The sequence below is a fragment of the Anser cygnoides genome, chromosome 2 (genome assembly GCF_040182565.1).
Source record: "Anser cygnoides isolate HZ-2024a breed goose chromosome 2, Taihu_goose_T2T_genome, whole genome shotgun sequence".
NCBI classification, from domain to species: Eukaryota; Metazoa; Chordata; class Aves; order Anseriformes; family Anatidae; genus Anser; species Anser cygnoides.
Genome location: NC_089874.1, coordinates 1,112,392 through 1,138,854, shown reverse-complemented (window position 1 = coordinate 1,138,854; position 26,463 = coordinate 1,112,392). Strand labels below are relative to the sequence as shown.

General features: G+C 43.5%; 1 protein-coding gene across 3 annotated transcripts in view; it reads right to left on the bottom strand.

The window, feature by feature from the left end:
• The window catches only part of SMARCC1 (SWI/SNF related, matrix associated, actin dependent regulator of chromatin subfamily c member 1), an 83,200-nt gene that overhangs the window by 56,353 nt on the left and 384 nt on the right, over window positions 1-26,463 (bottom strand). For 2 of the 3 annotated variants that reach the window (XM_066991054.1, XM_066991055.1), the window contains exons 2-13: window positions 20,217-20,336; window positions 16,212-16,297; window positions 14,845-14,871; window positions 12,484-12,565; window positions 11,511-11,603; window positions 8,588-8,657; window positions 6,276-6,345; window positions 5,094-5,169; window positions 3,121-3,246; window positions 2,305-2,423; window positions 886-1,010; window positions 71-130 (exon numbers count right to left, since the gene is read on the bottom strand). In XM_066991054.1, coding sequence (XP_066847155.1) covers window positions 71-130; window positions 886-1,010; window positions 2,305-2,423; window positions 3,121-3,246; window positions 5,094-5,169; window positions 6,276-6,345; window positions 8,588-8,657; window positions 11,511-11,603; window positions 12,484-12,565; window positions 14,845-14,871; window positions 16,212-16,297; window positions 20,217-20,336 — 1,054 coding nt within the window. The remainder of the gene's footprint in view (window positions 1-70; window positions 131-885; window positions 1,011-2,304; window positions 2,424-3,120; window positions 3,247-5,093; window positions 5,170-6,275; window positions 6,346-8,587; window positions 8,658-11,510; window positions 11,604-12,483; window positions 12,566-14,844; window positions 14,872-16,211; window positions 16,298-20,216; window positions 20,337-26,463) is intronic. The other variant, XM_066991056.1, reaches the window with a different exon arrangement.

Genomic DNA, 26,463 nt, shown 5'->3' with positions numbered 1-26,463 from the left:
GCCCACAAGCATGATTTTACTATTAAGAGGGGTGTGTGTGCACTCATGTGTCTTTTTGCATTTGTTTTACCGAGGTCCGCTACTGTTCCTCCTTTCACAGGTGTGTTTTCACTGTCTTTCTTTGGGTTCACTACAAAAAGAGAGATTGAAATCCCAATGAGTAACCATCAGACAAGATACATTTATCAAAGTTTAACATGCTTTTACTATCTTATCAATAAACCATTTTGTTGGGCGAGTTTTTGCAGTTCAGAAGAGCTCATCTGGTCAGTGTAGTTTGAGCACACCAGACCGTTTATTTGGTTTCTCTCTAATTTCCCATCTGAACACAATGCAGCGTCTATTGAGGCAGTCACTGTGCTGTACTCTTCCCACCTGCACAACACGGAACGATTCTTACATGCAAATTCAAACCAGATGAACGTCAAACTACGTGACACCCAAAATGGCTCGGTGTTAAGGACTTGCTAGGCTAAATTATTTCTGACCTATCTTTATTTACTGCATAAATCAACACTTTTCCATTGCATCAGGCCTGTTACTAGAGTTTCCACTAACTTGATGTGAATTCTTTTAATCTAGAAAACTTCACACCCTGACACATGAACTCAGTTCATACTGGGCAAGAGCAAGCCCAAAATAGGCATAACTAAACGTTCGAGTGGACTGTCATGAATGTATTTCAAGAAACCTAAAGAAGGTAAATCTGTTGCCTTTCCTGGAAGTCCCATTCAAATCCTTGTCTAGATCAGTTTGGATGAGCACAGACTACCTGGCCCCATGGCCACAAAGTATTCCAAAAATTTGATAACACATGTTTATTTTCTCTATACAGTTTAAGCAATTGTTTTAACATTCAAAGAATCCAGTTTATAAGTATTTTACCATTTTTGGGAAGTACCACTTCTTCTATATTAGGTACCGGTGTGGGATCCTCCATGTCCTTTGTAAGATCTTCTTGCTCATCTTCTTCTTTCTGCCCTCTCCTTTTCCCATATAAGGCTGCTTGTCTAAAAGAGATCATATACAGCTACAACCATCAGACGTTTTCATCTAGACATTATTCTTCACTAGATAGAAGGATTAAAGGATTGGGTTACAATATTTTTGTGAAAACATTGGTGCTTGTGGAGTTAACAAAAACTAGTCTCTGTGTATTGCTAAAATAAAATAACATTTAAAAGGACACTATCAAGTTTGCTTTTGCAGTATAATCAGATTCTCACCCAGAAGTACCTCTTGGTTTCAAATAACTAATGATCTTGTTTCAAGACTGTAGAACACCACTGTATAAATTCTTAATTCCAACCCCAAACTGTCTCCAGCATGTTGGCAACACCTGCATACTAGTGAGATTCAAGGCAGTAGTGGTTCGCATATATTTTTCCTTTTTAAAGTTGCAATAAAGGCATCTGCTGCATAGAACAGAGGCGGTGACCGACCATTTTGAGGCACACTGCCTCATTTTAACAAAAAAAATGTATTTTGTGATCAATTCTGTTTAGGGAGAAAGTCTTCTTGGAAACAAAGCCAGAATCACCTAAGCTTCTCCTTACAGGATTTAACTCAGACTTGACATTAGGAACAGAAAAGTCAGATAACAAATTGATTCTCTCTCATCTCAGATGATAAATTTCCATTCCCTTTTTTTCCCCCAGAGCCCCACAAGACTACTAAGCAAAACTTGAATTTTTAATGACTTTTTAAGTACTCCCCTCCATACCATGCACAAACCCCATAAGTGATAAGCTGTTATCTGCATATAATCTTGACCTTTATTTAAAGGTTGAATGAGTACCGAGGGGATAAAAAACCAAAAAAACACCAATCTGTAGGCCAGCTGCAATCAACAAGTGCTACTCCAGTAAAGTGACATTTGAGCAGTGGACTTTAAGACACCTGGCTACATAGATTAAAAACTTCTCAATTAAATGCAGCAATTTATATGTCTCTGCTTCAAAAAGCATACACATACTATTTGCTTTCACTACCAGAAGTGGTTTATTTTAGAAGCAGCTGAGTAACTTTTCATTTGACAAGTTCTACTCTCAATGCAGCACTGAACCCTGTCACTGAGGAACAGATAACATCACGACTTGCACTAGATTCTCCTCCACCTGCAGGCAATACATTTCTACAGAGGAGAAGGGAAATTGCACTATTGGACTAGCAAAATCACACTAATCTATTGTAGAAATAATTACTCTACGATTACCTAAGGTGTGAAAAGTGACAGAGGACAGATCTTCCTATAAGCATATCTTCAACAAAATTAGCCTCAGCTTCCAGGAATTAGATACTTACCCTTTCTTCCCTGTCTTTTTTCTTGACTCCACAGGAGTGGGGGGTGGAGAAGGAGAATGCTTTCTCTTCCTTGTACTTGCTGCTGCTTTCCTGTCTCTCCTCTCTGGACTACGTACAGGCTGTTAGAGAAATGAAGGTATTAGCTCATCCCAAATACTACAGTTATTGAAACGCTGTAGGCTACTCTTCCTTAATACATCTTATAACAAAGGAGCTAAAAGTAGTAATATCATAACAAGCACCACATTCAGCTCCAGAATACTTTCCAAATACACATCTGACATTGTGGAAAACCTTAGCTTTTCTATAGCCATTCCCCAGATACCACAGCAACTATCTCCATAAGAACTGTGCTATAAGAGCAAGATTCAGCAGATAGTTTCTGATGCATTCAATATACTCTATCCATCAGGAAAGATTTCCCAGCAAGCAGCCTGACCTCAAGGTTAAATGGGCATGTTTTCAGAGCCCTAACTAATTTCCTGCATCAGGAGGGATACAAAAATTGGAGAATTTGGAAATTAAATGACACTGTTCAATGCACTCCCTGGTTTCACTTAAGAGAAAGTACAAAGTGGATCTTATCTCTTACTATCCTCAGTGAGGGGAATGAGGGGAAAAGGCAAAAAAAAAATCAGAAGGGCACACTTATGCTTCTGCAAAGACATAACAGAAGAAATGTCAGATGAAAATTAAACTAGACTGTATTATCATAGGTACCTGAATCTGTTCAAACAGACTGAATTTTAGCAACTTTTGCACAGAGAAGGAATGTTAATGTTTCAACAGGTCACTCATAAGCAGAGAACCACCTACCTCTTCATTTTTCATGGAGATTCTCTGCCGAAAACTCACGGATTTCCTGTTCTCATCTACCTCATAATCCTCTTCATTCATCCATTCATTGAATATATCTGTGTCCAAAATCCACTTGGCATGAACCTAAAGAACAAAATATATTGACGTGCTGATTTTTTTTTTTTGAAAAGCTAACTCCACAGCAGACCTAATAGTACAAAGGGAATACTTGCAGTTTTGTTTAGGGTCTGAAGTTACAGACATCTCATATGAGTTTTACACATAATGACAGTGCTGAGGCAATGCAATAACGGATGAACATGCCTGTAAGCCTACTGAATGCCATGTCTGTTCCTCAACCATTTTTAAGTCATCTGAAGAGCGAGGTCAGTTCTCACAGCTGGACAATTGCTCTATATTAAAAGTGTCCCAAAAATAGTACATTTTTGATGCCAAAAAATACCATCAAAATCCTCCAAGTACTACACAGATCACCTTAGCATATATAATGTGCCACAATGGAGACACAAAATAGGAAGAGTTAGCCATATCTTGAAAAGATTGACTATCTTGACTTAAAATACCATCTTCATATAAGTTCTAGTTCACATCACATAGCTGAACAATGAAAATAAATTGAGCTTTAGTGGATTTATACACAAATAGCATAGTATGTCCCATTTATTTAAAAGGAACAACCAGGAATAAGTAGCGTTTGAAGAGACCAAATGACTTTCTGACCTGAGCTGCCTTTTCTTAACTCTGCTATTCAGATTAACAGCACAGGAGCACAGATACAGAACAACATTCTACATTATGTATAAAAGAAGTCCAATAATAGGACAATAGAGGAGTATTTACTGCTGTTTGATTGCAATTGCTTCCTATTGTCCTCTCGCAATGAACTAAATCAGAAAGACTTTTTTCCTGCTTGTGACATCAGCAAAGAGCAGAGTTCCCATTAGAGTGAACCTTGCCATGAAGGAAGATGAGACGTGACCCTCAGGGATTCTTTAAACAGCCGCTGGTTTCCTCAGAGACTCTCTCGTTGGCTCTTACTCTAGGGACAGCTGCATGCATTTGTGTACCACAATTCTCTAGCGATGCCAAAGCTTTTGGCAAATTCAGTCAAATCAAGAAACGTGCACTCTGCAGGGTGCTGAGGGCATACAGAAGCTGGCACCTACATCAGTACTGAGCCAAGACAAACAAGCCAGGTGAAAGGGGGACAGGGAGCCCATGGCCACACGTGACCTAACCACGCCAATTCTACTTTGCTTTTACTTTACTGGAAATTAAGTAGCCACTACAGTAATAACAATTCAAGGAGAACAACATGATTTTATTTGTACCACAGAATTCAAAATTCAGATGTTGAGTTCTCCAAAATTCTCATAAAGAAGCTACTCAATTTCCACATAATCTAACCCCTAATATTTTTGGCCGTTTCCATTGTTATAGGAACGGATGAACTTTCTGCACATAAAAAATGTTTTAAACTCAGTAATGTGTGTGAAATAACCCGGGGTTTCTAACTGAGCAATTCTATCCTCTAACAACGTTCTTCCAAAAAAAATCACAAAGATACAATATTTTTCCCCACCCCCCTCTCTCCTTAAATATTGTATAAAACTATCATGCCCAGTCAGTCTCATCCCAGAGATGGCTACATTTCAGCAGTAGGGGAAGGATTTACTTTTAACACAAACCACCTCAAGTCATGCCAAAATAAACATGGTAATTTTGGCATTATCAGAGATGCATTAATCTGCCCTTTTCACTCCCCAGAAGTTTCACGACAGCATTCCTTCCCAGACCAAAGAAATGTTTCAGGTATTTTCATTACAGCTCTAGAAATATTGCTGTTTTTCCATATATATGGAAATGCAGCCATTGATACTCAGCAGCGCATTAAAACATCTATCCAGTAACACCTGGGGATGAGCTATATCAATACAATAACTTTGAGAAACTGTTTAGGAGAGACTTACCTTCCATGGCTTTTCAGGAATTGGAGGATCCTCAATTTCAGCATCTATTTCATTGGCATGAACCCAAGTGTCATAGCTAATGAGAAGAGTCAGAAAAAACAAAATTGGTCCCCTGGGCTGTTCATCCAGAAAGATCACCAGCAGGGATATTTATTCAGCAGTTTTGACATGTTCAAATCATACTGCTGGGATAAAACAGCAAATAATTTTCCACTCAGTGAAAGTTAAACAAAGGAATAATCACTGGCTTCTGCTACAGGAATAGGGCACCCTGAAAAGGGAGGTGCCCAAGGCATCTAGTGCACGTTATTAGCTTTCTGAATTTAGAATCCATCTCAGCGAAGTCAGCTCCAGCTTGAAATCGCACATCTAGTCTCCAGATTCAGGGGTACAGATAAAATTTGAGTCACCTGTTCAAACTCTGGCAGTAATTAAGTCATTTCTGTTCTTATGAGCTTAAAGCAAGAGATACCAGACTCCTAGAAGGAAAGTTTGCTTCCTCTACTTCAGTCCCTACTGCTGTAGAATCTAGCTCTTGTTTATGTTCACTTTTCCCACACACCATTCTCCCTTTTGGCTTTGAAGTCTCATTAACTTTGTGGAAAGGCTTACTGCGCCCTTTGGAAATTGCAGCCTTACTACTGACTCTGCAGAAGGCTAGACTCCTTTTCTAACTTCACCCACCTGACAGTATCATACGTAGGTATGCATAGATCAGTCTTAAAGCCACCGATTAATCTTTTCAATTCTTGGAAAAACAGCAACAATACTAAATAACTGAGTGGTTTTATTTGCAAGACAACCACTGCTTGTTCTGGAATATGAACAGTTCAACCACTCAGAATCAAAACAACAGGAATGCAGTACTGCCTGTTTAGGTTACATGTTAGGAAGAGTCAACAGAGGACAGGTCTAAACCTGCTGCTCTGCCAAACAAGAGAAGAGCACAGTTGTAGCCTACACAGTTGGGATGTTCTCCATGCGGGTTCATTGCTGACAGCCACAGAGCACAGTGCAGACAGACGGCAGAGCACTGGTTTCAAGAGGTAGGATTCAGCAAGTTGAAGGAGCAGCTTGTTTGAGGACATGGATTTACCTACTTGCAAGTTCTAATCAGTACTTTGCCTTTAACAAGCTTGAGAAAGATTTGGGGTGTGCCCTCTTTCCCCCACCTTTATTTACCTGTCTGGAAAGAAACCCCAGTGTACCAGCACCTGCTTGTCTTTTTTCATCACAGGTCTCAGCCATTCATCTGCAAAGAGGAAAGAGATCTAGCATCAGATTCAGACTTAACACTCAGCACACTAAACATCAGTCTGCTTTTCCGTAGGCAAGCATAGAAAAGTCATTGCAATTCTCTCTGATGAAGTCTACTGTAATGAAATTACGGTGTCCTGACCTGTAGCAGTAATACACTTGCCTACATTAACTTTGCCATGCGTAGACATTCATGTGCTCTGCTTGTATACAACAGATGTTACACGAGTCAAATCATTTTAATGCAGTGAATTATTACGTTTCCTGCCCTGGCCATATGAATTCATACCCTAACACGCTCATGATTAAGACCCAGTGGGGCTTGAAAGAGTCATCTGTTCCTCAACAGAAGTGAGAGGAGTTTCTGGCTGACAGGTGGAAGCACTGTCGGCTCATCTAGTCCCATCTCATCTCTCAGGTGCTTTGTCTGGTTGGGATGGGACAGAGCAAATCCTCCAAAATGACATTAATTAAAGACTAATGAAAGACAACAGAAATAAGGTAGCAAGAGAGATGTTCTCCAGTTTGTCAGGACATTTTTTTTTTTTTAAATAACTGTGCAAATGGAAAAACTAAACTTATCCCAAAACGCTTTGTCGTCAACTGATGTTTCCTCTTTTTTTAATCCTTAAGACTTCTGAATCCCCTCATCATTAGCTTCTTTTATTGACTTACACTTATTTCACAAGACCCTCTTCCCAGTACTAAGTTCTACCCTCAACGTGTATTTAAGAAGACAGCGGGAACAGTTTTGAAAGAATAAAATTTTGAAGGAAGCATGTTGTGGCAGGGAGTGGTGATGAAACCAGCTTTAAAGAAAACATTTCCAGGAGTTTTGTGACACTTGGATTTCAACTTTCTCCTTTCACATCAGTGTTAACACAGGCTTACTGAGCAGCACTAATGCTTTGCTGATCTTGTGATAGGGTGTACGCTCAGTTTGACTGGTATTTTAAAAGTGTTTTTAAAACACTGCACATCTGACCTACCTGCTGCAACTCAAATATGATGAGCATGTCCCAGAAAAAAAAACCTGAAGATTTGCACCTGTATAATGTTACCCTGCTTGAATTCACAGCCTTTTTCTCACCTTACTGCAATCAGGCTTTGCAAGAAAGCTCTATCTAGCACACCTGCATGTTCGCTGCCTACAAGACAGATAGGAACTACTGCGTTCAACCCTTTTCCAAGAACCTGAGGTGGTTAAAAATAAATAAAAAGCTGTAGCTAGACATGGTATTTCCAGAAGTACAGGACACACAGAGCTAAACACCAGCAGACAAACAATCCATGACCATCCCAATATGGAAGTGAACACTTCCATCTAGTGGAGATCAGATGCCAGGGCGTGCCAGAAAAAGCAAACTTATGATAGCAAAACTAAGACTCTACAATCATCCACCAGACAACGAAATGTATTTAATATGAAAAAAATAAGAGCTTGTTTTTGCTATTTGCTGAAGGATACAACTGTTTAATTGCTTTTGAGGTGCCTATTTCCTATAAAGACAGACTGCATTATAATAAAGCCAATAATCCCAATTCATCTAATCTACATGTTATTGTATCCACCTTGCCAAACCACATGCAACGATAACATATCGGCATTCCCAATCTATTGCCTGGGAAGAGCGGAACACGGCAGAAAGTTTTTCACTCTCTTTTACTTTGGCATCTATGGTCTTCCACACATCTCATGGTTTCCTAATACCGTTTCACTCAACATTTCAACCAATTCTTGCACACAGGGCAGACACACCAAGGAAGAAAAAAAACAGTAGAACCTTCAGTTTTAAGGCCCCCACATCCATTAGCCTTCCTTCATTTTTTCATCTAAGTTGATTTCTTCTTCGGTTCTTCCAGACCCTTTGGTCCCCTTCAGCATGTTAAGTTATTTGGGGCAAAGAAAACGTTCATTTGCTTTGTATAATGCTGAATACTGCATTCAGTGATAAATATTAATAGCTTAGTTCCCAACCCAGTCACTGAAGAGTAGTCAGTGTTATGCGCCCTTTCCTGAAAATGTTACCCTAATTAAAGATGTGAGCGTTATACCTAACAGTTAGAAGCAGGACACACGGTGATTTGATTTGGAGTTGCTAATCCTAAAACCACTTTTGAAGTAGCTCTCAGGAGCAGGCTAAGAACATTCTGTGCCTATGTGAAATTTCCCATAAGTGCTAACAGAATGTAGTTACAAGATTATTTCCACTTAAAAAATTGGAAAGCATTATTACCATCATCCATTGAGGTAGGACTTGGATAAACGTGGTGGGTAGCTTTTGATTTCTCTTCAGTTACTGTTCCCTGTGGGAAGGGTGGAATGAAAGAAGACACCGCATGAGAAACCTTCACATTACCCCAAATTTCTCAATAGTTTCTTTTCACTCACATTCCATGCAACCTAGAAACATTCGAGGCTCACCACAGTGCACCTATGAAGAATACCACCTCTAACAAGCGCTAGAAAAAAGCAGTTATTTCAAGAGACAATTTCTAAATACTACAATTTACATAATATTAACTCTGACAAGCAGGAACTTCACTAGAAATGGCTAACATGAAAAGGATATCCCCAGCATTCAAGTCTGTACATTAAATGACAAGAACACCTGCTCTTTGTAAAAAGACTCCTACGTCACAGAAGGGAGTAAATCAGAAACAACATTAACTCTACACAACTTTTAGCCACATATTCAGACACGAGCACACTTTTTCTTCTTAAAGGTTTACGACAATTTTCTTCATGTATGAGAAGCAACAGGAAGACTCCTTGTGCTTATGCAGATGCCACAATTATATACCTATTGGACCCACATCATCATGGAAAAAGGTTCTGCTATAAAACTATCAGTTAAACAAATGCATAACAACGCATGGTCAGTCAATAAAACCCTCTCCTTTCCTCACGTGGGGGACCAGCTGGATTCTCCCATACGCTGCAGAGACACTGCCAGTCTCCACAGATGAATAGTCTTTGCCAAGGACAGCAGAAATTCACAGAACTCAGGCTCTTTTGCAGAAGAGGCATTGTGCTTTGGCATAGTTTTTATGAAAACGTTATTCAAGATTTACATTCCATAACTATTTGACAGATTTATTTAAAGGACTTAAGAGCAGATGGGACAGTTTAAAGCAAACAATATATGAACAACTTATTTGAAGGAGTCATCAGCACCAAAAGGAGAAAAAATTCAAAAAGCATGAAGACGCATTATGTTATGGTAGAGATACTTGGAGAGTGTTCTGGTATCAGGGGCTGAAACGACCGTTTCTACCCCAGTAAGAGTTCGCAGAACCGGGTAAAAGGAGAGAAGGTGCTCTGAGTAGCAGCAAAAAAAGGAAGCTGGAAAGTGAGAAGAATTTAAAATTTTAAATAAATAAATATAATAAAATATAAAATAAAATATAATAAAAATTTTAAAATTCTTTAAAAAAAGAGAAGAAAAGTGCCTAGGCATGACTGAAGGACCTGCAAAGAGTTCAAGAACAATAACGGAAATTCTCCCTTCATTGCCCATGATCTGGAGAGGCCTCTCCAGGTGTCCAACCTGACCTTTACGAATCATACCAGTCAGTTTCATTTATTCCCTAAGGAGCTTCAAAAAAAACAATACATAGAAACTAGGCAAACAGGAAATCTTTCTAGATGCTACGTTGACTGAAGAGAAAGGGATAGATAACTTTAAAACATCTGAAGGACGTAAGCAAAATATAAGGCTTATTTCCTGTCTCTGCTAAACTAAATACAACTGGAAGCTGGAGGCATAACAAGATGTACGAGTTCTCTACTGCCAGAACACTTTTTTTGAAGCAGATAGATATAAATGCTCATCTCACTCTTTAACTGCTTTCAAGATCCTAAATTATTATTCTGGTTCTTCTCTAAAGAATCCTCAACACTTATAAAGAAAATCAGATAAGGTCTGACTACGAGAAGCAGTAACATCTTCATCAGCAAAGACAGCAGGGAGGAGAAACACCTTCCTGATGATTATAAGTCGAGAGATCCCACTACCACCGTGCTAGGGCAAGAGTGATGCAGCTCTTCTGCACAGACAGCAGAAGGACATGGAAACGCCAGGGAGAAGGGAGTTACATTACTGGGGAAGGAAAAGAAGAAAATGACAACGGGTAAAAATGAAGACAGTGAGCAAGCACTGGCAGCAACACAAATTAAGAATTCTTCAGAATTATGAGAATTTGAATTCTTCAAAGGAAGAGAACTCAAAAAGCAGAATTCAAAACAGTTTGATTTTATTTCTTCACATCCCTTTTTAAGCAGGCAGTTTTGTCACCAGGGTCCCTTAAATCATTCACAGATAAAGAACAGTCTGGGTGGGAAGGGACCCAGAGAGTTTACAAGTCTTTTAAAACAGCATCCTTTTACTGGCATCAAGGGATTTTCAGTGCTGTCTCCATTGCTTTATTGTTACACAGCTTGTAACCAGCAGTAATCATGGCTCATCCAGAACCAGCTCTTCACTTGGTCCTATCTGTCAGAAGAGCTCCCTTTCCAGAACATTTCTCTCAAGACAAGTGACAAGTCTGTTTACATTTTGGAGAGATGAAGCTATTCAACTTGTTCAGTTCATCATTTAATGTATTAAATTACAACAGCAAGATTTTGACTCTTGTGGAACTACGCTACCTGAAAGGAAACAGATGTTGCTTGTGCTCCGTTCAGCACAAGAAAAAATCAAGTAAAATAAATCAAAAGAGGTAGTGATTTTTTTTCTTAAGATTAAAACTTCTTTATGCTTGTTCCCACATATCTAGAGTAGCTGTATGACACACTACCTTTTTTTGGTCTCTGATTTGGACAAACTGTGAGCTTCTGCTCTATGTAAGCAGGAATTCAACGTTGCTGGGCCAGCAACAAAATCATTGAGAAAGCATAAATCTCAAACTGGTTACTACTTTAAACTTCAACAGATCTACTTCTTGAACAGAGTTACGATTCTGTTTCCATGCGAGGATAATTACTAATGGCATTTTACAAATGGTTAACATTTGGTCTTAATTGACTTCTTGTTGCTGCCTCGTGTTGTCAAGACACAATCCAAATGTAGCTGGTATGCTGAAGTCACGCAAATACACTTGATCTTACAGAGTTACAAGAGACAAAAGACGTTTTAAGATATGCTATTTAACAGTTACCTGGTGACGTTTGACAATATCCTTTAATTTATTAGCCAACTTCAGTTCTATATCTGGAATGAGGTAGATGGTTGGTCTACTCAGACAGTTGTTCTAGAGGAGGGAATAGGAAATTAAATAAGAAATTAGTAGGCCGCCTGTGACATAAACCAAAAAATTCCTGCTACAATCACCAATGCTTGAAAAAGCTCAAAAGGAACTGCACGTATCAGACTGAGATACGACACAATAATTCCAGCTCCAAAATCCTTACGACAATATTATTTCCCTTTCAGCCTCCCTACCACAGCCTTATCGTGTGTTTACATCTGGACTCTGCAGATTTGCTGTTAGCCCTGTCAGAGACATTATCACGGATGAAGGAACTCAACCCATTGTGGCTGTTCTTATGTTCCTGCTTTCACAAAAACATCTTTAATGAAAACTGTGTCTTGGATTACAAAGAATTTTTGACAGGTTCTGGAAGACTTCACAGGAAAAGAAATTCATCCACCATGCAGATTTGTGCACTTTCACAGTCTACATATACATTTGTTCTATTTGCAATTTTAACATGTACTTTATGTATTAAAGCAGCCATACAATGGTAATACTTTTTAATAAGGAAGTATCATTTCTTTTTGCTGTCCTTTCTCCTATTTCCATTTTTGACAAGCACCTGAAAGTTACATTTTTACTATTTTATTTGAGTATAAACCACAGGTTTTTGACTTTGAGAAAAATATTCTGTTATTCACGTGCAGCAGTAAAAAAAAAATAACTTCAAGTTAGACTTCACACAACTGTTACCTGCTACCTTCTGGTAGTAACTCTGTACGTTTGATAAAACAAGTGAGAGCCTAAAATGCACCCCAGAAGTTACAGATGAAGCTCGTCAGTGGATCACAACCAAGGTACACGTGCTAGTGAATCATTTTCCCTGAGCACATGAACACATACAGAGAAACTAGTTGGTTTTGTACAAGTTTCTTGCCTGCACTAGTGTTTTCTCAATGTTCATGAACATCTCCACATTTCGATCCATTCGGGATGGATTCTGCAGGTCAAACCTCCGCCTGTTGAAGGAAATGATTCAAAAATATTAAAAATATTAACTTTCCTCCATTCAGTAGTAAAGAATCTTTCATGTTTGACATAAAAAGCAGTATATTGCAGAAGCTACGTAAAAACACTTGAAACACGATCAGAAATATTTTTGCTTCACTTGGCAACTCTCACAAGCCAAAGAATCACCATGAAGCAATCAGCAAAATGCAACTGATTTGTGAAATGTTTAGCAAAAAGGAAGGTTGAAACTGTCCAGCACAAACCCTGTAGCAGGGTTGTGCATTCCACTACAGTTGCAAAGGATAATTAAATAGGAACATAATCAAATGTTCAAGGTTGGTTTCAATGACTAGAGGGGAAAACTCGTGAACAAGTTCTCGTGTTTTCCTTATTTTTAAGGAAATTTTTCTTTTTAAGTTGCACCCACCCACCAGTCCCAGACGCTAACCCAGGAACAAAGAGCAATCCATTAGCTGGGGTCTCCTGAACCACAGACCTGTCTGAGAACAAGCCACCCGCCACCCACCCAGCATGTAGGTAGCTAATAATCCATGGCAGCATTTGATGATCGTCTTTATTGGACTCTGGTACTTTAAAGTTCCCCACTTCATTGACAAAGTAATCAAAACCCTGGAAATAACAGCGCAGGTTGAAGCATCTATCAGAAACGGAGGGAGTGGCACAACCTGAGGCTTTCTACCGAGGAGGAAGAAACCCAAGAGCCCTCAGCGGGCGTTCTGCCAGGCCCCCTGCCACGTGCAGAAGTCACGGACGAATCACCTCAGATGAAGAACTGGAGCAGTGTCCCCACAGAACTGGGAAGGCTGGACAGTAAGGGCACCGGTGCCAAAGCTCAGCACCTGCGTAGCACCGACCCAGTGCCGCTACCTGGGTACGGGGCTGCAGGGGCCTCAGACGGATTTGGGCCTGACCCTGCGCACCTCAGCCTTTTCCGTAGCACGACGGCGTCTTTGGATGATCAGGTTGGTGACTCTCAGGTGTCAAACACCGTCTGGTGCACTGCTGTGCCTCTGGTTTTGAAAGAAGCTGTCAATAAGCCTGACAATGCACTTAACCAGAGCGCTGAGCTGGCGGTCGGGGTGGCAATCAGGATTTCAGCACATGAAACGCTCCTTAACGCAGTGAAGGAGCCGTGCTCTAATTACCCTGGGGTGACTGACAGGCTGCTTTCACTTCACACCCAACTTCAAGCACAAGAATTTATTGCAGCACCCGTATCCTTAATGGCAGTTTCTTTTAAACACCAGCTTGTTTCCAGTAACACAGCAGATCAATTTTTAAAGCTCATAAATATACAATGAGGGTAACCAAAGCAAAATTGATTTTTAGGCACAAAACCCATTACTACCCAAAAATGGCATCCCACCAGCATCATACTACTAAATTTAACAGACACCTCAGCCGAGGCCACCACGTTTTTCTTCATCTGAGGCTTTCTAGTATTTTCAAAAAGACATCGTCCAAGCAGGTGGCACTGCATAAATACGCTGTAGTGTTGGGCAGCACTAGCAAACATCCGCTATTAGTCTAAGACTGCTTCTATCCTCAAATGGACTCTTAGGACCTGGCAAATAATTTAATGATAACATTTGACATATTTATTAGAATCTTCTTTTAATTTTAAAAGAAAACTACGACCTCTCTGGACTGCGCTGTGCATGTTGAAAGCTCTACGCTGACTTCTAGAAGTACAACAAGTCATCAAGAAGTCTGTCGGTTCACTGCACAACACAACTTAATGCATTAAAGTATTTTACACCTAGATGCACAGGATTTTAAGAGCCAAGATCTTCTCCAGGATTTGTGCACGGACAGCTTTATAGTCTATTTAAAATGTATGCTTCTCAAGTAAGTATAATAGAGCTTCAAGGAAGTGAAAGAAAAGAAATGCCAAATAAATACAAATTATTTTCCTAGACACCTAAAAAAGTCTTCAGTAGCCGTGAAACAAAGACATTTAAGGCATTCAAGGTTGACCAAAATTTTTACATTTGCTTGCCTAAAATCTGCACTAGATTCACTTGATGCTATGCATGCCCCCAAACTTTCACCTGCTTCTGAAACCCATACTTTAAGAGAAGCATGTCAATATATTACGAAAAAACACTCTTTGTAGTTGCCCGTTTAGATAAAATGGTAGTACCAATTCTTCCTGTCCTCAGTTTAACTGATACCCTCTGGCAGGTTTTAGCCAACAACTATGTGAATTGCAGTGATAGGCAAGGTATGTCCAGCTGCACTGGATAAGTGCATTTTTGAGACATACCTATTATGACGAGGAAAGGTACTTCTCCTATAAGACAGATCATTCACAAACAGGTTAAGCAAGAGCGACAATGCATACCATTAAAAAAATAATCATATTTCAGGCAAAACACCACATATTATTTGGTTGAGTCAGTGAAGGATACATTCCAAGATCTAAGTCTGATCCACAGAGTTAAATTCAAGTATTACTTCCCTCTACATCCCACATGCACAAACACAAGGCACTACCCACTAGTTTTGAGGGATCAGCAAGAGAGTGAGACAAGAGGAGGCAGCTGTGTATCTGAGCTTTGCTGACAAATTTCAATGAAAGAAAACTAAATTTGTTAAGGAAAGAAAGTGGAACGTTTAAATATGTCCTACTTCATGAATATTTAACTCCTTTGCCTTAAGGCAAAAAGGTAGCAAGACACTCCTGAAAGATATGCCACACAGAACGTTACAGATATCACATCCTGGGTGTTGGCAATATCAGAGTAGGGGAAAAAATAGAAAGACTAATGGCTTTCTGATATAACCATCTTAGATATCCAATTAGCTGATATGAGTATAAACAACTCCTGAAAAACAACCGGTCATACTAGAATAACTTGATTTTTTGCCTTTTAATTTGCTCTTGTGGGTCACAGAAACAGTCAGTTCCAGGAATGCTCTTACAGGTCTGCACAACGTCAGATCAAGAGCTATTAAAATTCATGTGCGAGAACAATCTCTGCTTGCTTTTATCTCATGACTTCTCATCTTCAATTTTCTTCCCGTGTTCTCAAATACCGTAATTCATGCTGCTGCCTTTTTGCAAAGATTATAACTTAGAAATGAACAAGTCAAAGCACCACTGTGGTATCGCATTAATAGTTCTAATACTAGTGTCAATAGCTACATGGGCAGCGTCTTAACTACTCACATTCCTCATTTCTGGAGGTTGATAAGCAATGGATCACTTTGTATTTATTACTATCTGATGATGACAATTCATATTTTCCTAGACCTAACTAAACCCTATACTCAGTACAGTTAGAAATATTCGTATCTTTCAGATGGAAAATAAATTGTAAGATAACCAGTTAATTTGCTCAGTCATACAGCACATAAATTGCAAAAAAAGAAGTCTCAAGTTTGTAATTAACTTCCAACCTAGAAGTTCAAGAGCTCAAACTTGGACAATTCATCTTTAAATTTAGGAGTGAGGGCACGTCTTTAAAAAAAGCTACCATCCGCAAAACAGGGGAAAAAAATTCCTCTTCCCATCTCCAACTCCCTTGCCTACCCAGTTCTCCAGAAAGTATTAAATCTCAAGTAGTTCGCATAGGCATTTCATGTGCTTAATTTCATGCAGAAGGTGTATAAATCAAAATAAAAACTTACCAGCCCTGTTCATTCTTATATTTGTAAGCAGCACCAAGAATGTGACATAATGTACCTCCAGCTTTGAAATCCATGAAGCACTTTGCCTAGAACCAGAAAGGAAAGTGAGAACAGTGACATTCACTTTTATGTCATCGTTTTAACAATGAATACATACTTGTCAGCTGAGTTTCAGACATCTACACCTTGTCACTGTGCGGATCTGCCCTAAAATGCTAAATCCAACTCATATCTTCACTCTCACTTCTAGCTGAGCCGCACATTCATAAACAGGTACTCCGTCCTCAAGAACTGAAATTCAACAGCAGCAGCAGGAGACAGAAAGCTCTGCTGAGCCTCACCAAGCCTCTTCTCCGAAGTCACGCAGGACTGCTGCCTACATAGAAAGGCACTTTTTTTCCCCTTATTTTAGTTTGGAATTCTCTTTGCTATCTTGCTCATACCTCCTGTGAGGATGTTTGTATGTTCTTGGAAAAAATAAGTTACTGTCAAGTAATCTTAGCAACGGAGGAGAACTGGAGAGCTCAGCTAAAGCCGGGGCCAGACAGAAGCAGCACTAGAATCTGTTTTAAGCACGGTCCCCGGGGTACTGACATGCCGTGGATCTGAAGTTTTCAATACACAGTTTGGAACAGGAAGGAGAAAAACATGCAACAGCATTTATGAACTAAGTGGTTAAAGAAACTGACATGTCATGACTACAGAACAAATTAAAACTGTTTCTGTTCACCAGGCCTTCTCTCTACAGTTACAGATTGTTTCCAAAAGGACTAATAAATCAATTTGACTGAACCACAAAAAGAAAAGCGATTTAAGTTTATTTAAGCCATGTCATTAGTTACAAACATGAACTTCTTTCTAATAACTGCGGCACTGCTCTTGGCAACTTTTATACAGAAACAGGACTTTCGAAGAGTTTACTTAGGCAAACAGGTCCATTCCCCAGGCAACTTCAGACACATCTAAAGAAAGCTGCTCTAATAATAAACCCAACTGATAAAATTAGGCCAGTCAGTCACGCAGATAAGCTTCCACAGCAGAAAGGCACATTCTGCCTGGGTGTCTGCGTCCCCTGGCAGGAAGGATGCAAGCCCACGCCTCACAGCCTGGGGTAGCGCCTACCCCAAGGGGCCCTGTGGGGCCAGCTCCTGCTGCCGAGACCCCAGCCCCATACTGGAAGGGGAAATGAAACCCGTCATCCCTCAGGAGTGCTGAACACGCCAGGATCAGGGTCTGGTTTGTGTTTCTCAGTAAAAAAAGACTCGTACAATTCAGCGAACAGAACCTGGGAGCGGCCTGGTGGCTGGGCTCCAGACACCGGTGGCTGCCTGCAAGCTGCCTCCTGAGGGAAGCGAGCGGGGAGCGCACAAGGCAGGAGGCACTGCACACCCACGGCAGCTTTGGCTCAGCTTTTCCTCAGCAGGAACGTTTCTGATCTAGCTTCCAACTTACTTTTTGAGATCAGACTAGGTAATTTTCTTTAAAGTCAGTTAAATGACGCTTCAGGAATGTTTGCTAATAAAAACGAACACCAAAGGACAAACGGTCTTGGCATTACTGACAAGCATTTAAAATTCATTCTTCAATCAGGAAACTAATATGGGAGCATGGGAATTAAATGAAACATTGCCTTCCTTGGCTCTAGGGCCGCTGGTGGAAAGAAAAGCAGTTCTGTGAGGTATCTGATATGCCAGTGTCCAAGAACAACATAAACAAAATCCTTCGTAAGCATCCAACAAGAGCAGAGCCGCTCCCGGCCTACCATCTGTTGACAGCCCTCCTGCGTGCAGAAAGCGATCAGGATCCCAGGCGACCACACGCGTACCTGAGCTCGAGCCGCCCGTGTTTCAGCACTATTCTTAGCGGCCTCAAGTCCCTTATGGACTGGGCAGCCCCTGATCAGAAGCCTGAATTACAGCACCGAACGATGGCACAGACACGCTGCGTGGCTCCGCGAAGGCAGTGCTGGTTCTCAAACATGCCAGCCGCCCCAAAACACTCCCTGCTGCAACGCTGCTTCAGCACCGCTACGCGGGTTGGGCATCTCGAGGCTGCCCTACATACATACGGCCGTGGCCTTCCAGGCCGTCTCCTTCCCCAGAGCAGTGGGTGCCTGACCGCAGGCTCTGAGAGGCGCTGGCCATGCCACCACGCACAGGGGGTCTGGCTGACACCACACCGTGAAGAATGGTACAGAAATTTCTCTCACAGACTGGCATCCATTTTTACTGTCAGCAGCCTCTAGCAAGACCCTCTTACGCTAGCAACAGCAGCCGGTTTAATGAAAGGAAATAGCTTTTAGCAATTAGACAAAACCTGTTCTGCTGAGATGTAACTGTCAGCAACCTCCTACAGATTCCCCCAACACTTTCACCCAACAAAATCCAGTATAACAAGGCAATTAATACCAACTGACCTCACAGTTTGCTGTCTTTTAAGAGTATCTTACCATAACCTTTGCTCGAAACATGCAAAACTGTCTTTAAGACAATTAATCAACATTTTCGTATCTGAGAACTATTAAGGTTAGACAACATGCGATCAAATGCCGTGATCAGAAGACAGCAGTTACGCTGTACCAGCCCTTCATTTAACCCACATCCAGTTACAGATCCTTTCCTGTACCAAACCCTTGCCAACAACAGGAGCTTAAACTCAGAATTAACACCCTGTACCAAGTACCAACTCGTTGATGGAAATGGGTACAGTTTTATGGTCCACACTGCCAGATCAAAGTAAAGCACCACAGCGTTCACCTCTGATCCTGAGGCTTTTCACCACCACTGAGGTGTCACCAGGTCAGAAAGGAAGAAGGCGAGCTACGTTTTAACGGCATCTCATGGTGCTTTCTGGTGCGTTCCCAAGCATCACGAGAATCACCTTGTAAGTCAGCCTGAAAACCCTTTCTGGAAACAACATCCACGAGTTCACACTCTTAACAAAAGAAGTTACACAAGCAAAATATGTCTGGAAAAAAGTAATCATAAAATAGTGATAGTATTCCATAATGGTGAAGTAAAGAAGATAAAGTTACTTTCATTTTCACAAAAACTTCAGTTTAGGATATTGGAATGAGTTATAAACATTCCCAACTTAATTTGTATATCAAAAAGTATCCTAAGTTGCATGGTCTTAGGTTCCTAGTGAGTATTTTGTGGCAATAAATGAAGACCCTCCTGCTGATGTCCACAATGCTTACAAACACATTTACGGCAGCTGTCTTGGGCCACAAAACCTACCCTAAACCAGCCAACTGGGCGCTTGGTACCATGAGGGTGCTGGAGTCCTTGCCCTCCACAACTGAAATCCTTAGCTTACTGTCCTGAACATTTGCTGCATCCCTCTTTACCACGTGTTTAAAGTTCACACTCATTTGGGCAAGAACGTTTCCATGGTATACAGGGTTCCAAGCACAAAAGGGCTGATCTCTGAACACTACCACAAAGATAGTGCTGGTAAAGATGTACCAAGTTTGAACTTTAAATGCTACAAGGAACCCTTAGAGTATTATCTCTGTATGCCAACACTCTGAGTGGCTGGAAAACTGTCCTAGACAAACTAGGTAACTATGTACTACTAAAGACATGGTATAGCCAATTTTCAGCACTGACAGCATCACGGGTTAGAAGGTTTCACTGGGTATTTCTGTTGATTAAACTTATTTGTTTTGGAAAGAGCACGTTATTCAGTCAATTTAGGATGCATCAATCCAAATGGATTTGACTTAAAGTTTAGAAGTTTACACAGAATGTGCACTAGAAATTAAAACCTTTCCACGGCATGCAGGAAATCATTTCCAAATGTACAGAAAATAAGCTGCATCAAACTGAAAACCTGCTTTTCAAAAAGGAGCGTGCAATTTCACCCCTTCCAGAGGATGCACCAACAAAAGCTTCAGACTAAGCACACATCTCCCCGTCACCTGGAAGCATGCCAGCGGCGCAGACCCTGGATGAAGAACAGAATAGGCTATTGTAGCAGCAGTGGGTTAACCCCAGTACTCACAGGAAGCTTTGTGAAGGCAGGATTGGTGACATGTTTTCCAAAGGCATCTTCCTGGAATTGCAGCAGCTGCACCACCAGCCCAGCCAGCGTTTTATTGGTAGGAGCATCTGCTTGAACATACTGAAAGACAAAACACACACGCTTACTTGGGATAGAGGATAATACAATGGAAGGCTGGTTTATTAATTCCCCAGATGACTTTCATCAGTTGCAGGGCACAATTTAAGATTTAAGCATCGCTGGCAGGGGAGGGAGGACTGGGCACACACAGAACAAGCACGATGCACATTTTTCAAGCTGTACTCCTAAAATATAGGACCTTTCTGTGAATCATCATCAATTCATCACGGCCACTGGTGTTTTAAACAAATACTAACTACTTTGATCTGTTTCATAGATCGTAATAAAGGAACAGGCTAATTCTGGCCTACACACATACAAGGCTTTCTACAGCAACTTTAGCATATGCTTTGGAACGACATAAACGTTTCCCAAAGTTACGCTTCTAATAAAAAGCACACATGGAAAGGGAGAAATCACAGCATGGAATTAAGAAAACAACACAACAAATGGCTGCAGAGTTTTCATTACTCCTAGCATACTATATTCGCTTACTAAACGTACTCTTCTCAGCAAGCCAGAAGCCCTCCAAGAGCAGAACAACCGTTCCTTCACGTAGAATACAGGGCAATATGAGCTACCCTATAGTCATTCACCTGAGGAACACTATGTACCATGAGAGCTTTGTGCTTCCTTTGTATCAGGTTCTCCTACAGCCTCTTAAAATAAGAGGAGCCAGAAACCTGAAAAAAAAAAAAAATTAAAACCTGAGCCAGGACCTTCAAAGGTTTAAAGGTGTGGTGTGAGCAGGAACTAAGCTTTCCAAAGTCCCATCTGCATAGTGAAAGACACCATGAACATGCTGACTCTCCCATTATGACTTTAAAGTATCCGACTACCTCAAGATTTGAGTTAAAACAAGCAGACATACATCTGAGAAATTCAAACTTCGCAACAAAGGACACAAACACCCAGAAGACTCCCTAGGAGTCCTCCCAAAGCTGCATACTCCTTACTCCTCCTCCCTCCCGCATGAAAGGAGGCAATTGTGACAATTTTATGCAATTAACAATTCCTATCAATTCCCCATCAGCTACCGCAGAGATACGGAACAGCAAGAAATCAGTCTTTATTGCTGTCACAATCCAACCAGAGGTAAAGACGTTTGCTCTCAGGCTTTTTAAAACCCCTACCCTTGCGCTCCTCCCAGCTCGCAACTATTTTTTTTTATACATAATTTTCCAATGAGAAGCTCTGCCCGCTGGGGCTGAATTCAGAGCAGTTTAAGCAATCTTTTGTTGAATTACGGATGCCAGACAGGACAGCAGAATGCAGCACGTGACTAGCCCAGATGCCTCGCTTAATCCAGCATCTGCACTTAGAGCCCCTCGCCAGGTGCCGCTGCTCGGCGGGGAGCGTGCCCCTCTCCTGCCTTTGTCACGGGCAGCAAAACCCTCCAGCAGGGAGGCACAGAATTACGCTTCCACTCCTGCTGCTGAATTTGCCAGAACCCTTTTTTTTTTATTAAGGGCTGCTAAACCAAGGAGGATTACTTCAATACACGCAGCGCTGTACGTTTTTAAAGCTGTTAATTAATATTTTTCGTACAGGTTTAGAACAGGCAACTGCTGCACCCAGGACGCGTACAGATGAAGTGCCTCGCAGCTAGTGGCCATAAAGCCCCAATCGTTTTGGGCATTCAACCCCACGTCACGACCTTATCCAAGCCTGAACAAAACCCTGCCGTCGCAGCTCAGCCGGGCCCATCACCCTGCACCCAAACACAAATTCGGAGGCGCAGGCAAAACGGGCAGGTGCTGCGCTGCAGACCTGAGATCTGCACGAGCGTGAAAACAAAAGCACAGCAGATGAAACAATCCCATTCCTACGAAATAATCCCCTTCCTGTTACCAAAACAGCTTTGGCCCCAAAGACGCTCACACGCCGTACCTATGAAACGCATCCAAAAAGCAAAACTGCTGGTTCCACGTTGAGCCCAGCTACCTCGAGGTGGAAACGTTCACCACCTACCCACAGCACTTTCTCTGTATGCACACGTAGGTCGATGGATGAAGAATTTTTCCCAGTAAAACAATAAATTACACTGTGCCACCACGCCTTCAGCGCGCATAGGAGGCACGCTCCAGGTATATTATAAAAATAATACAGAAGCGGCTTTTGCACGTCTCCTCTGAAGCCACGCAGCCTTCGTTACTCTGCCAATGCTGGGCAGAGCAAACAAAACAACCGATCACTGACCCAAAACCTGCATTCAGCTCATGCCCTTCCCAGCCCATCCAGCGTACTTAAGCTCACAGCTTCTTTATGGCACCAAACCAAAGCCTTCAGCGTAATCCCCTAGGTACGGTTATCTCGGCTCCTGCTTTGAGGATCCCACGGGAAGGTAGCTCGTGAAGGGGAAGCAGACAGAGAACGTTCTTCACACAAAGGGACAAAAACAGAAAACGAAAACCGAGAAGGGAACATCCAAGCTGGGGGTTTCTTTGTCACTTGCAGATGGGAGCCGGCGCTGCCAGCAGCAGCAGGGGACGCACAGGGCTGTGATTTAAGGGCTGAGGAGCACCGCCGCTGTAACACGGGGCAGGCAGGGCTGGCACCTGCCCGAACAGAACCGAGTCTGAGAGATTCTGGTACCGGCTTACTGCATTTTTCATAACGTCTTTTCCCTTAGAAAGGCACGTTGACGTGAGCACGCCTGGGAAATGCAACCTTAGACACGAGTTCTCAGGCAGCCGCTCTTCCCTCGCCGACCCCGCTGCCACCTGCGGCACCGGCTGGAGGCTGTCGGAAGGCAGGCGGTAGGGATCCCCGCTGCCACCCTGCGCTGCCACTATCTCGCCGCTTTTTTTTGTGGGGAAGTCACTTCCTTGCCTGAGGCTTCCCCTGAACGACAAGGACAAAGCCTTCAGAAGGAAGCACAAGAACCTGGACCTCTCGTTGATCACGCACGCCAGCCAGGAACACCGACGGAGCTGGCGCCGCAGGCTGTACCGCGGCAAAATTAAGGAAGGTAATTTCCTGAGGGATACTCAGGGCTGTCGGAGGACCACAGGAGGCTGAAGTCACAACGCACCTGCGCTGCTCTCCACAGCAGACGGAAGCAGAAAGCGATTCTGCAGCAAACAAAGACCTTTAAACAATAAATTCTAGAAACGATGCACTGCTCCTAGACAAATAACTTCGGTGTAAGAGGATTTTGGTAAAGGCTGATCTGTACCGCACACTTCCCTTACAACTACGAACACAAAAACCATGACGCATCATTAAACTCCGCCGGCATCAAACAGGAACCACACACGCTCGGAAGCCTTTTAGTATAACTCAAGTCATCCAAGAACCACTGCATCCACTACCAGCAGAAGAAATCACTTCTCTTCCCCAGCAAGATCTGCCATTACAGCTGCATGGGACGAGCCCTTGCCGCAGACCCAAGGGACAGATTTGTGTATCCAGTTTTGATGTGGCTACTAACCTTAAATAACCCCATTACGGCTCTACGGTGTAGCCCTGACACAAAATCCTTTCCTTCCCCCTAACAAAGAACGTTTCAGCTCAAATAGCTAGGTAACGGGGAAAGGAAAACCAGCATTAAAATACTTTGATTTAGCTTACAGCCCTTGTTCCTTTTTTTTTTTTAAAAAGGTGAGCGCACAAAAGAGCTCCGAACACGGAGAAAAACCTCCCTCAGATTAAACCACAGCCAGTCTGCCAAGAAACACTCGATAGCGTCAGCACCCCGGGTTCAGCTCGCGGCAAAGCAGTGGGTGGGTGGTCCCTGGCCAGGCACCCAGCACCCAGACCCCTGCCCCTTCCCAGCACCAAACACCTGAAGTAGTAAAAGAGGGTCCCAAATATTCGGCAGAACACCCGGGCTCCCAAGCCGTACCTTGCACACCACACGTGTTAGTGCCCCTACGGACAGCCTGCCCTCCATCTTCTCCTCCAACTCCTTTCCAAGGCAACGCTCCCCTTGCTCTTTAAAAAAGGGAACAAAACACCCCAAACCCCGTGTTTTTGCAGCCTCCTGTCTCAGTGGCACGACTTCTGGAGCCACGAAGCAGCCACATCTCCCAAAGTGTCAAGCCGGACATGACTAACGCGCTGGGAATTGTCCTCAGGGACTGCAACTGAAAGGCCAAGGCTATTCTCCATATCCTTCGTAACACATGCAAAGTTAGGAAAAAAAAAAAAAAGAGAAAGTGTTTTAAATACTTCATGACAAGGCATTTCACATAAGCCATCTGTTGCTCAATGTCAAAGGAATTACTGAACACGTAACACCAGAGATCACTGAGCACTTACACAACAGCAAGTGCATCGCCCAGTTTTCCTTTGCTTTTAGAGTGCAAATTCCTGCTTCTAAGGGACACCTTGACGTCCCCAGTGCTAGCCTACCCAAACGCTACGGAACAGGACTCTCAGCTCCTCTGAAACAGGACTCTCAGCTCCTCCAGGACTTAGAACCACGGCATAATTCAGACACGAGCCCCAAACACCCCCCCAGGGCCCGGGATGAAGCGAGGTCCTGCAGCTGCCAGCCAGGGGAAACAGCACAAGGCGGCTTTCACGCCTCACACACGCAGCCGGGACGGGGCTGAAGGCTGCAACAAACAGTATCGTTTTCTGCCGTCACCAACAGCGTGCCCCAACGTCCCTGCCCCCTGTACCAGCACCCTTTACTAACAGCCGAGTCCCCCCTGCCCAGCAGGAGCCCCCGGTGCCTGTTTGTCCATCGCTGGCTTCCTAACTGCCAACACTCTGGCTGTGAAAAGGGCGAGGGGAGCTTCGTGCTGGGAAAGCAGGACGTCCTTCTGCAGCAACGCAGGGCCACGGAACACACGCCACTACCGCACTGAATTCATCCCCAGCCACGCTGCCTACACAGCCCATTCCTCCTGGTTAACAAGGGCTGGTTTTCCACTACCCAGCCCAAGCTGCCCATACTATTTGAACCTCTTATTTTTCGAGCTGTGCTCTAGAGACACGGAGAACTCTCGGGGATCTGAAGACCCGGCAACGAGCAGATTCACAAAGGCAGTCCTCTCTCCCCTCGCCGGCCGACTCCTGGACCTGGGCGGTGCTCGCTGCGGTTCGCTGGGTGCTCTCCAACACGGCCACGGCTTCCTCAGCGCCCCCGGGGCTGGACACAGCGGGCAGGCAGCGCCGAGCTGTACGGGTCCTGCTGCGGGCACGGGCTGGACAAGGTCAGCTCTAATCGCTGCGTGCTCTCCTGAAAGAGGCCGTGCGCGCACAGCAAAGCTGCCACCTGGGCTACAGGGAACGAGATTAAGGGCGAAGCATCCACCGCACAAAGCAGCGCGACCCAGCTCCGGGCAGAGCTTCCACCGGGAGCCTTACGGACACTTCTCTAAGCCCCAGCAGCGCCCACAACAACAATCCGTTTCTTTGTTTCCCGAACCAAGAATCACTTCTTGATTTTTAAAGGATTTTCCGCAGCGATATTTTGGAATTCATTTGCCCGGCGCGGGCCGCTTCTTCGCCCAGTTTTAATTACCTCGCAGAGCCCAGGAAACAACCAGAGGTATCTAATCTTTACAGCCGGTAGCGCCGATAAGTGCAAACCAATTATGAGAGACGAGCGCTGCTTTGGAGCGTGGCGCGGAGGCTCCCACTCGCGCGGCGCAGATAAGGGGCTGCGCGGTGCTGAGAACCGTCCTGCCGGGGCTCTGCTGGCGGAGCAGCCCCGGGAGCAGCTCCTGCCAGCCCCGGTGCCTCCAGGGAGCCGGTGCTGCCGGACACCGGTACCGGCCCGGGGTTACTTTACACACCTGAGGTCCCTCGGGGTCACGGGGGTCTTCCAGCTCGGGCACGCGGTGCTCCTCGGGGGCCGGTAACGGCAGGGAGCGGGGCCTCAAGGGAGCCCCGGTGATTTTTGCATTACGGTTTCTTTACCGACAGACACGGCCCGAGCCGCTTCCCCAGCCGGTTCCGGGGCTCACGGCAGCGCAGGGCCCGGCACTGCTCGGCCCGGAGCCGCTGTGCTCGTGTAGGAACGGCCGGGACCGGGACCAGGACCGGGACCGGCCCGGAGCTGCCCCCGTGCCCCGGAGCAGCCCCCGTGCCCCGGAGCTGCCCCCCCCGGCCCAGCCCCCCCCCAGCAGCCGCCGCCCCGCGCTGCCCCCGCCGCCTTTGTTCGGGCCGGCGG